Source organism: Pelodiscus sinensis, chromosome 8, assembly GCF_052426305.1.
Source record: "Pelodiscus sinensis isolate ZL-2025 chromosome 8, ASM5242630v1, whole genome shotgun sequence".
NCBI lineage: Eukaryota > Metazoa > Chordata > Testudines > Trionychidae > Pelodiscus > Pelodiscus sinensis.
Window position 1 is genome coordinate 4637274 of NC_143059.1, and position 12402 is coordinate 4649675.

The 12402-nt window shown below is 56.6% G+C and overlaps 1 protein-coding gene across 3 annotated transcripts in view; it reads right to left on the minus strand.

The window, feature by feature from the left end:
• Nucleotides 1–12402, minus strand: part of ARHGAP22 (Rho GTPase activating protein 22) — a 117863-nt gene that overhangs the window by 81848 nt on the left and 23613 nt on the right. For all 3 annotated transcript variants that reach the window (XM_006118141.5, XM_075934643.2, XM_075934644.2), the window contains exon 3: nucleotides 8781–8868. In XM_006118141.5, the coding sequence (XP_006118203.3) occupies nucleotides 8781–8868 (88 nt within the window). The remainder of the gene's footprint in view (nucleotides 1–8780; nucleotides 8869–12402) is intronic.

The following is a 12402-nucleotide window of genomic DNA, read 5'->3' on the forward strand; positions in this document are numbered from 1 at the left end:
TCCTTTGTGGTGCCGGAGCCCTTTGCTGCGTTTTTAATTCAAAGCCTTCAGGCCCAGATATATCTGGGGGGAGGCTAGTCTCCAGCCCCGCCCCTTCTGCTCCAGACCCCGCCCATTCCGGGGTAGAGCCAGTTCATGACTACCTACCAAAACGAAATTCACTAAGTGGCCCCCGTGCAAAAATTATTGCCCACCCCCGCCATCAAAAGCTTATACCAGCAAATCTTATGCCACTCCCCTGAAGTTACTCCACAGTTATACCCTGAACCTCCGTGGACACTCAGTCATGGATTTGAAAGCCGCCATCCTTCTACAAAAGAATTTCAAAACCCCAATCACAGAGGGAGACAGCTGACCTGGAGTTCATTTGCAAATTCAATACAATCGAGGTAGGACTAAGTAAGGAGCTCATGTAACTGACGCAGTACAAAGGCAATTTCCCCTTTCTGGATATTCACATCTCCACACCAAATGCTCTGAATGAACCACTTCCGATTAGCTTCATCAACACAAGCAACTTCTCCCTTATATATACACCGCTGCTTCTATAACTTCCACTCCAGTTCATCTGATGATGTGGGCTTTTCTCTCAAAAGCTTATGCCCCCTAATAAATCTTAGTCTCTAAGGGTGCGTCTACACTGCTCAGAATAAATTAAGCAGTTTGAGCTACGCAAATTGGGTAGCTTATTTCGAGTGTATTTAAAAATAGCTTATTTCGTCATTTGGTGCTGTGTAGACAGCGCCAAATTTCAAAATACACCGCTATTCCAAAATGTCCCTTAATCCTCATGGAACAAAGTTTACAGGGACTTTGGATTAGCAAGCCTGTTATTTCGAAAGATATTTTGAAATAACAGGAGCACTGTCAAGACACGGAATAGTTATTTTGGGTTACCGGAAGTATCCTGAAATAGCACTGAAGTGTAGACATACTCTAAAAGTACATCTACACAGCAGGGCTAAAGTGGAATTAAGCTACACAACTTCAGCTACATTAATTGCGTCATTGAAGTAGCTTAACTCAGCTTTTGGCGCTGTCTACACTGCAGGAAGTCAAAGGAAGAACCCTCTTCCTTCGCGTTCCCTTACTCCTTGCGAAATGAGGGTTACAGGAGTCGGAGTAAGAAGTCCTCCAGCTCGACATGATTTCGAAATAACGGCTTGCTGTGTAGAGGCGCACAATGTTATCTCTGAATAACGCTGCTGTGTAGACATATCCTAAAGGACCACTGGACTCCTCATTTTCACATTTACACCAGCCATTCACCACGGAAGCTGCGGCTTCTTTTGAAATGCGGCGGGTGAACAAACCCAGGCACGGAACCTGCACAAACACAAGTCGGTGCTCAACTTTATTCATAGATTTTGAAGCCCAGAAGGGACCATTAAGATCATCTTTTGTGGAGTACAGGCCAGGAAGGCCTCCTAGTGATTCCTGCCTCAAGCCAAGATCTTGTGGCAGAGCTAGTGCATCCGTGACATCAAGGCTCCAGTTAAAAGGCTGTAAAACGTGAATGACACTTACATCACCAGGACCGCACAGGAGGGTAAAGTTAAGCACATCTGCTGGATGAAACCCTTCCCCATCACTAAAATGAATGGAAACGAAGCAGCCACGACCCGCCAGCAGTTCTGAAAACATCAGCCCTCGTCAACGAGCCGTTTAGAAACACACGGCGACAGTTTTTAAAACCGTACTTTCCAAAACAGCAGTGCTGTTTAGTGCCATGCACGCCTAAAAGCGAAAGGGAAAACCGTAACTGTTCCACCCAAGGCTGCGGGCTGCGTCCTTGTCCGTCGCTCCCCCGCCTCGTTTAGAAAGCCCCGTGCAAGCCGGTGCCCGCTGATCGCAGACAGTAGCATTGCTGGAGAATTCCAGATGTAAACACGAGAGCAGCTTTGCGCGGGAGCACCCTGCAGCTGGCTGGCCAGCGGGCCAGCTGCCACTTCACTGTGAGACCGCGGGTTCGTAAACACGCCAGAGAGCCGTTGCCAATTAGAATTCCTTCTACATGCCAGAGTGAGCCGTTATCGGCCCCGCAGCTGTGCGCACGGGAACGGTCCTGTCTTTCTCCCACCGTACTGCTGAAGAAGGGCTCCCGGTGGTACTTTTGAGCCTGCATGGTTTACTGAGCCGTTAGGCTACCAGCACTAACCGGTACCCCAAACGCATCAGAAATACGGCTGTAGCCACCAGTGGGTACGTGTCGCCACACGCCGTGGTGAACAGCCGGCTGCATCCACACGGTGGCCCCGGGGCAGCGAAAGGCTGTGGGGGAGGGGAAGGGGGAAGGGTTCCAGCAGCCGTGGAGTCATGGGCGTGTGGCGAGACGCACAGGGTGTATACCCTGAGGCTCTGGTGTGTCTTTACTCGCCTAAGCAGTGCCTCACCAGCTATACCTGGGGGGTCCAATGTGCTCGCAAACGTTTTCCACTTGTGTGCGGAATACATTTTGTTATGGGCACCAAAATCGGTGTAAATGTGCACCACCGGCTGCAGGCGACAGCGGGCGCTCGGCTAATCAGCTGGGCGGCTTTTGAATCCTTCCTGGGTGGCTGCCCAAGCGCTGAGCTTGCAGGGAGCGCTGCTGTGGTCCCCAAACTTTTCAAGGTCACCCCCTCCCCTTCTTTGAATCGGTGCCCCTCTCTGAGCTGGGGCTCCCAGAGGGGAGGGGGAAAGTGCACAGGGATCTGGGGCCATGGGGAAAGAGGGGGCAGGGCCGGAGCCAGGAGAGCTGTGACCAAGGGCTGAGACTGGGGGTGGGGCTGGATTGAGCTGGGACTCGGGAGCAGAGCAGGGCTGCATCCCCATGGTCTGGGCCTTGTGGCATGCCCCTAGGAGGGTGCACCCCGCAGTTCGGGGCCCTCTGAACTACACGAGTGCTCAAGGGGGGTGCCGTGTCTGTAGCTGCTGCGTGGCTGGACCGAGCCAGTCACAGAGCCTGCAGCTGCCGAGGGTTGCTACCCATCCCGGGGCTACCCAGACAGCCCTGCCTTCAGCTTCGGTGTCCCTAACACCGGCGAGATCTAGGGGACCTCCTCTGCCCCAGGGCAATGTGGAGCGGGGGCTCCGTCCACCCACCGGCCATCGCCCCCCGTGGAGGGGAACGCAAGTGTGACAGCCGCCGTGGGATTGCCGATCCGGGCTTGGTGGACACCCCTCTCCTAAGAGCACCCCCTGGATTTACACCGACGGAGGCCATGCGGGGCGGGAACTCCTCTATTCTGGGTGGAGTCCCTCCGATTCCTGAGGCCGGATCAAATTCATGCACGTGCCTTGCAGTGAGACGCAAACGCGAAGACGGGCGGCAGGAACCGCCAGCCGCGGGTCAGAGTCCCCCGTGTGCCGTAGCTGCCTGTGGGATCGATGATTTGCGTCTGATCAGACGGGAGGGGACAACTTTTCATTTACAGGCAACCCCAGGACTGAACCATTCTGGGCACTTAATAAAATATCCAGCGGCCGGAGCCCGAAAGGCACGGAAGCAGCAGCAGCGCCCTCTAGTGCTCACGACGGGAGTGGAGCCTGCCAGAGGAAAGGCAGCTGAACAGACACTGCAGTATGGGACAAAGACCATTTCTTGCAGACCACAGTTTGGAAGGGGACAACGCAGAACACGAAACGCAGGCAGGCTCCGGTGGCTTTTAGTTTGCACATAAAAGGACTGGCAATTGCCAACAGCTAAGCAGCTCTGTCGGACATTATTCCCAGGCCAAGGCATTATCCCAGCGGGATCTTAGTCCAAGCTGTAGGGCCGCCCGAAAAGAGGATGTTCCAGGCTCAGAGGCTCCTGACAATCCTCTTTCCCTGCACGCTCCCGGGAGACAGGGTGCAGGAGATACACTAGATTCACTTGGGAAGAGGAGAAAAATCAACCTAGCGTCCCCAAAGACAAAGCCGTCCCTGATGAGCCCAGAGGGCCCCTGCATGCCAGCCCATGCGCTGCACCCTGGAGGCGAAATGCAAACCTGGAACAAGGCCGCTGAGGGATCTCCCACTTCTACTGCTCGGAGTCATCAAAAAGCGCCTCGTCACTCAGCCCAGAGAAGCGGAGACCAACACGGGCCTTCTGGAGTTAATTGGCCTGCAGGCAGCAAGCCCGATTTCCGGCTGTAATTAGAACATTGAATTATGTTTGAAGGGAGGCCTTACGTGCATTCCCCCCCTCTAATTATTTTAATTAAACCAAGACGTGGCAGGACTGAGGAGGAAAGGCTGAGATGACTTCATGGGCCTCGCCCTGCTGGGACACGCAGGGCTCTGATTTCAGGGTTGTGGGTGATGCGCAGGGTGCAGTGACAAAGGAAAACGACGACTGTGCCCCAGCCTAGGGCCTGATCGTCTTGCTTCACAGGCACCTCCCTCCCTCCCTCCCTGCGGGCACAAATCCGCCTGGGGCTGCACCGCAGGCCAGAAACAGATGGGGCAGAAACAGGAGGGAGCCTCTGGAGGGGCAGTTGCAACACCACCCACAGAGAGGGGGCAGCGTCCTTTGCTGCCCTGCCTGGCCCATTTACCCTGCTCCCCCTCTTGCTGGGCAGACAGCGCCCATGGGAGCAGGGTCTCTGGTGGGCCTGTGCAAGGTCTGAGTAGGACCCAAGATCTGGGGTCCCACCCTGCTCGCTGCACAATCCTAGAATCACAGCACCCCAGGGCGGCCAGAGACTCAGGAGTCACCGAGTCCAGCCCCCGTCCCAAAGCAGGACCAACCCCACTCAATCAACCCAGCCAGGGCTTTGTCAGACCAGGAATTAAAACGTCCATGGATGGAGATTCCACCCCCTCCCTAGGGAGCCCATCCCAGGGCTTCCCCACCCGCCTAGGGAAATAGTTTGTCCTAATATCCAGCCTAGACCTCTCCCTCTGTAACATGAGCCCATTGCTCCTTGTTCTGCCATCCGTCACCACTGAGAACAGCCTCTCTCCATCCTCCTTGGAACCTCCCTTCAGGAAGTTGAAGGCTGCTCTCAAATCCCCCCTCGCTCTTCTCTTCTGCAGACTGAACAAGCCCAAATCCCTCAGCTTCTCCTCATAGGTCATGTGCTCCAGCCCCCTCAGCATTTTGGTCGCCCTCCGCTGGACCCTCTCCAATTCATCCACATCCTTTCTATAGTGGGGGGCCCAGAACTGGACACAATACTCCAGCTGTGGCCTCACCAGAGCCGAATAAAGGGGAATAATCACTTCTCTAGATCTGCTGGCAATGCTCCTCCTAATGCACCCCAATATGCACAAGATGAGCCAGAACCTGGTCCTCACAGTAAAGTGGCTCCAACAGAGCTACCCACTTGAGAAATGCCTGCCGATCGGAGCCACGACGGCAGATCTGGGCCCGTGGTCTTTTAGCGCTGCTGTGAAAAACACACCACGTGGAAGTTCCTTTGGGCAAATGGCCGTCATTCCATGGCTCGGTTTTCCTTAAGAGGCTTGCCAAAGCCCTTGGAGAGAACTTTCCGTCCCTGAGGCAAATGTAACTCCCACCCTGATGTCTGGCAACAGCTCTACAGAGAGGTGTGAGCTCCCCAGTCACCTCAAGGAGGGGTTAACTCCCTCCCCATCCAATCTCAGGGCTAGGGTTGCCAGGTGTCCGGTTTTCACCCGGACTGTCCGGTATTCCGGTCCCCCATCCGGTAACAGAAAATTTCCTGTTTCCCTCGGACGGAAGCCCGGTGGGGACAATTTTGCTTAACAACTTTGGCCTCCCCCGCATCTTTCTTTTTTTGCTTAACAACTTTGGTCTCCCCCCTTTTTTTTCCCCTCAACAGAATTTTTTCCTGTTTTTTTTGGAGGAGGAGGGGGAGGGGTGTTCAGTATTTTTTGTAAACCCTCTGGCAACCCTACTCAGGGCGAAGAGCTCTGTAATTAACGATCAGAGTTACCACAGGGGCTGTTTGGAAGCCTGCAGTACTTTTTCCCAATCCTCCCCATAGCCGAGCGTGCTCCTCCTGTCTCTTTATGCCTTCCTCGGTCCCTCATCCTCCACCTTCCCTGCGACATCCTCTCAGGCAGGCTCGCCAGCCCAGATCTCTGCCCCTCCGGAGAGTGAAACATTTGGGGACAGCTTAAAATCTGCTGAACTTACCAGGGAAATCAAGAGCCCCAGGAACAACGGGGAGGCACGACCCTTCCGATCCCATTGCTGGCACTTGCCCGGCCGGGCCTGACCCTGCTGGGGGATTCCCAGCCTGCAGGAACCAGGGTCTTTTACCTGGCAGCGGGGTTTGGAGACAGCTTGCCACGGGGCAGTCGAGTATGGCCCCCTGCCCGCTCAGAGGCTGTGGGCAACGGCATTCGTTGTTCTAGTGCCTCTCCGCCTGCCTTCCGGGAAGGCCACAATGGGCACTTTCCGACAGAAGAGCCAGTCTTACCCCCTCTGTGGCCAGTGTCTTTATTATCCACGCCAAAGGCCTCTGCCTGTCGGAAACCAAGCTATGGGTGGCCCGGCCTAGTGGTTGGAGCAGGGGCAGTTGTGCCTAGTGGTCAGTGCGGCAGCAGCCATGCCAGAGACAGGAGCCGGAAGTCAGCACCGGGATCGGGAGTCAAGAGCAAGTTCAGGCGCAGGCAAGCGTAGGCCCGGGAGCAGGGCGAGGCCAGCGGCGTCCGTCATCACTGCCAGGCCGGAGAGAGCCCCCTGCTCCCGGCTGGTGGATTGGCCGAGCCTGGTGCAGGAATGACTCAGATGCAGCCCTCCTCCGATTGGAGAGTAGCTCTGCAGCCTCTCTCCTGTCCCTAGATAACTCCCCTCCCGCCGCATTACACAGCTTGGGAAGGGACTGGCGGGAACATGAATAACGCTAAGTGCCCATCATTAGCGCGTGTTACTCAGCAGGAATCAATACAGGCTCTGTTCCAGCGCAGGCCACGCCGGGCCGACCCGCCCTGGGCTTTGAGGCCGCGGCTCCGAACAGCGAGCGGCAGGGCAGCCCGCAGCCTAGAAAAGCTGATGAAAAGCACGCAGCCGTTCTAGGAACCTGGCTGCGGCAGCCCTGGCTGTTCATCACGCCCTTCTTTGCGGGTGGCTGAGGCCAGAAAGACGTCCCGCCCCCTCAGTGCTCCCTTGCAGACCAGCCAAGGCAAAGCTGGCGTCCTTCCGCCGTGCCAGACGCCAGGTTCCTGCAGACGGCAACCACCTTGTCGTTACTTGGCTCCCCTCTTTGTTCACCCTTGAACACACGCCGATTGCCCTCGTTAGCCCCAGGTCCCAAAGGCCACTATTGAGAAGAGTGAGCCCTGCAAGTGTATAAACTCCACCGGACAATAGGGAAACTGAGTCACGGGGGCAACAGCGTAGCTGGATCGGAGCAGGGGATTGAACCCAGATGCTCTGACACTAAGACGGGGGCTTTCTCCATACGATTGTTCATCCCTCTCTCCTCTCTAGCGCCCACGCCAGCCGGCACTGCCAACAGAGAACGGTGCGGCGCACACACCAATGCCCTCTCGGGCCAAACGCAGCCTGGGGCGTGGGGCTCCCCAGACCACATCCACCAGCGGTGTTGGCGTGGTCACCGGGGTGTGCTCCGACGGCCAGGCTGCGGCAGCTTTTCAGCACTGCCCGTCTCCCGTGCGCTGCCTGATGCTGCGACAAGAGGAGTGGAGACCGAGCATGGGTCGCGGGCCAAAGGCCCCCCAAGCACCCAGTGCTAATGTGCGTGCACACAACCTGCCCTCGGCGCGCCCGGCCAGTCAGCTGCAATCGCACGACAAGGAAGCTTGCTGAGCTAGGGCCGTCACGGCACTGTGGGGAAAGGAGTAGGGAGCGAATCCAGACGGGGAGACACTGTGAACAGCAAAGCAAGCGGCCCCCCACTGCTATAGAGTCCACGCACACCCTCGCCCCCCTTCCTTGGCTTTCTATTCCTCCCAGGGACTGAGTCATAAATCCTTCCACCGGCTAGATCCAGCCAACCCCAGCAGCCTCATCGATCTCCCGTCTCTCGCCTCTTGCACTGGCCTCAGTTTCCCTGCTAGTGGTGCAAGAGCCTGCTTCTCTGCAGCATCTGCCCTCTGCAACTGCCTCCCCGAATCGCGCCGCTTCACTTCAAATTTCAGCAGAACGCACCCTTCTTCCCCCAGCCCGGGCCCCCAACTCCGTCACTTCCTTGCCGAGCCTCTTGGGACGGAGCCCATGCAATAGGCGGGAGACAAATAACGCTGCAGAAGCGAAGCGTCTCTCTTCCAGAAGACACAAAAAGGCGCGTGGTTTCCAGCTGCGGGTAGCACGCAGGACAAGGGAGAAATGTTGGTCACTGACTGCCCATCGAGACACCCGTGGGATGACGTAACAAAGACTTGGCCTGACAATAACCCCTTGTGGTTCTGATTTTCAGATGGTCCCTTTGAACGCCCCAGACTAACTGACCACGAGCCACTTCTATGGGTCCTTCTTCCCAAATTCACCTCCCGGTGAAAACCACCAAGCCGCTGTGCACCAGGACCAGGCACAAACATGACTTATTTCCACGGGATCCGTGCGACCTTTGAAACGCTACGATCGTCCTCCCGACACCCAGGCAACGCGAGGGACGTCGGCGGAGTCGCTCTGGGCGAAGGCAGCTGGAACCGAGCAGAACGTGTCCCGAGACAGCCCTCGAGCTCCCCGACCCGGCCCCGGGAAGGGATGACGTGGCAGGTAAAGACGGGACGGACCCGCTCTCTGGCAGAAGCGGATGGCCAGGTTCGGCGCACGGGGCACAGACCGCCCCCAGCAGGCACGCGCCTTGCCGATCCGTCCCCGGGGGAGCGGCGGGAGGAAGGAAAAGGAAAGGCTGGCCTACCTGGGGCTATTTCAAAGAGGTGTTTCCCTGGTTCCTCGGGGTGAGGGGTCACCTCGCTCACTTGATTGCCTTGCAGTGGAATGAAACCCTGTAATGGACACAGAAAGACCAGTGAAGGGGGAGGGGCCATAGCAGAGCAAGGTTTGGTAGGTTTAAACGCCTCTCCGCCGCCCGCTCCTGATCATCTCCCCTTTCCGCCCCATCCTTCCCCTTCCGGCCTCGCCCTCCCTCTCCGGGTCTGCTTGCCTGACACTTGCCTCCTCTCTCCTTTCCCACAATCTGGCCACTGTCGCCGCAAGAGCCTTCTCCTCTGCATGGACAGTTATTTCCTAGCGAGGAGGAGACACGCGCCACCCCGAGGATCTCTGCCTCCGACATCAGTACTCCCTCTGCCTGGGTAACAGCCTCCCTAGACCTCCCTCCCTGCGGAGCCCACCTCTTATTAGCCTAGTCTGTAAAGGCCTGTGGCCCTTGATTTCCCCCTCATGCTGAGGGCGGTCAGAGCTGCATCGTTCACTCCCCGCTGGCTAGGGTTAAGCGCCTACTTCCATGGTTAGGTACCGAGTGAGCAGCTTGATTTTCAGAGGAGCCGTGCGGGAGCAGCAGAGGGAGGGTCTGAAGCAGATCAGCTGATCCAAACTCCCTTGGAGGGGTGTGAGCCCCGGCCCACATGCCATGCCCCCGGGCATGGGCAGTAAATGGAGGCAGTTTGCCAGGATGAGCCCTCGTTTAATTACCTGCACCTCCACCGCTCTGGGCAATCGCAGCTCCCATTGGCCATGGATTGCCGCCATTCCTGGCCAATGGGAGCAGCGAGAAGCCATGTTCCGGTCCGTGCCGCTTCCCTCAGCTCCCATTGGCTGTGGATCGCCGCCATTCCTGGCCAATGGGAGCAGCGAGAAGCCATGTTCCGGTCCGTGCCGCTTCCCTCAGCTCCCATTGGCCGTGGATCGCCGCCATTCCTGGCCAATGGGAGCAGCGAGAAGCCATGTTCCGGTCCATGCCGCTTCCCGCAGCTCCCATTGGCTGTGGATCGCCGCCATTCCTGGCCAATGGGAGCAGCAAGAAGCCATGTTCCGGTCCGTGCTGCTTCCCGCAGCTCCCATTGGCAGGGAATGGAGATCCACAGCCAATGGGTGGTAGCCTTCCAGGGGCTGACCCTGGCGGGTCGGAACCGGCCTGTGGGCTGGTATTTGCCCACCCCGCTCTAGTCCCAAAATCTCAGGCTACATCTGGAGAGAGGGCCGGTCTGCTCCATTTGCTTCCAGGCCCCAATGCCCCAGACTTTATGGCTGCTTGGGGGCGGGGCGCAGATGTGTCAGAAAGGGATGCCCTAGCCATCCGTCATCTCCCCGGGGTGCACAGCTGGACCTCCCATCACCACGGAGAGGAAAGTCCCCCTCCGACTGTGGGCCAGCCGAGAACGCAGCTCTTCCCTTCGAAGTCCTGCCCCGTGAGACCCAAGGGACCTGGCTAAAAAAGTTCCCTGTGCGGGTTGACCAATCTTTCTCCGCAACACCCACCTTCCAAACCACAATGCTGAGCAGCGCAGTATTCACGCTGCAGCTGTCATTTACATTCAGGCCCGCCCTTGTGACTGGCTTTCAAATCGTTTTAACGATAGACAAACCCTAAGGACAATGTAGCGCGTGGCATACAGAACGCTGGTAATCCAGAACAATCCCCCCTTAGATTCGCCATCGGCTTCCAAGTTTGTGTTAGTCCAGGAACACAATTCTGGTATTTGATGGGGAGGAGAGAACCCAGAATTTCCATTCAAGGAATAAAACCTGCCACGTGCCCTTTGCATTCTTCCTTGGGTAGTCGGGAAGCCAGTAAATTATTTTTTTTTCCCATTGATGTTATTGCATATTTCTTCCCTCTAGCACTGCCTCTTGCAATGTCTTCTTCTGCAGAGTTGTTTTCTTTGGAGAAATGACTGTAATAAGCCAAGGAGCCAGCTGGTATTCAACGGAAACGAATTAAGCTGTTCCTCGTTTCTTTGCGTGTACAATGTTGAAATGACCAGACATAAATTACCAAAGCACCAATTCTGGAGCTGGAAAACGTGGTCGGCCGGTAAATAAGCGCAGATCCACCGAGCCTCAGAAGCAAAGCGTTGAGACTCGCGTCCGTACACCCCACTGCATTCCAATTACTTGCTGCTCTGAACGAGGAGTCTTTCGCTATGGCTGGGGCCATGGGGCAGCCCCCAAAGCTTAGTAGGGGCCGGAGAGTTCCTCCAAATGAAGCGGGGAGGGAATTTACACGCTGCTCAGAGTTCCTGCGACGACTCAGCTTGGGAAGGGACAACAACAAATGCTAAAAAAAAATACACCCCCCCCCCCAATGTCGCTGCACCAGTGAGGTTAACAATCACAAAAAGTCAGGCTGTGCCAACTTAGTTTCGAATGACCAAATTACCGTGGCTGCTCCACACATCAAACCTCGCTCTTACGTGGTGCTTTTTCACCCGTCTGACTCAAAGGAATGTCATGATGTCCGTGTTCACAGGGGGGGAAACTGAGGCATAGAGTGACAAAGTGACTTGCCTAACCTCCCCCAGCTGGCCAGTATCAGAGCCAAGCACTGATTCCAGATCTTTGGAGTGCCAGTTGCCTATCCACTAGGCCACACTGCCTCATCTGTCCTGGATATTTAATGGCACACGCGAATGTTGTTTGTTTGCAGAGAGGTAGGGCAAGACTGGACCAGAAGACGAGGAAGTGAATAATATTTCCCAGGCTGCTGAGGGGTTCGGCTGCGTCCTTCACTTTGGCAATCCCTGCCTTTTTGTTATTTAAACTGTGCAGTCTTCATGCATCCATGTCATTTTCTCAATTACATTTCCTGACATTCTCAAAGAATTCTCATCTCCTCCCCCCCCTCCGGGCTTAATACCGGTCTTTTAAAAAATTGCTAAATTCTTTATGATAAAATTGAGGTGGCTCTGCAAAATGGGCACCTGAAAGAGGCAGGATGGGGCAGCATGGCAGAAAGCTGACCGCTGGCTCACGGAGCAGGCGATCACACTGCGACGGCTGGGGAGGGACGCCGATCACATGACGCCTCCCTGCACCACCCCTAGCTTGGGGGAGTGCCCCGCCCCACCCCACCCCTTTCCACTAGCCCCGCCCCTGCTCCACCCCATCCCAGCCCTGCACCAGACACCCATCTCCTCTCCCCCGCTCTGGTCCCCTGGGCCCCATGACCCCGCCAGCACCAGACCTGGGGCTTCATCCACTGACGGCTGGCCCCTTCCCCCATGATGTTTGGGGGGGGCACATGAGCTTCAGTGCCCCCCACGTGTGCCCCAGCTAAGAGGTCTGGCCAAGCTCTGGGGGACGTCTCCTGCTGGGTGGCCAGCCCGTGGCTCCTATGACAGAAGAGCTGAGTGGAGGAGGCTGCTGATGAGACGGTCTCAGGACTTCAGGGTCCACGGTATTAGCCCACCTGGAACACTGGAAAGGTGGGCACAGCCCCCAGGAGCTAACGCCCCCCCCCCCACAGGTAGGGAGGGGCCACAGACCACAGACCACATGGCCCACGAAGACAACAGGAGCAGGAGTGAGGGATAAAAGAAGAGAACCGAATGGGGATGCGGAGCCAAGAACCCCAGGCA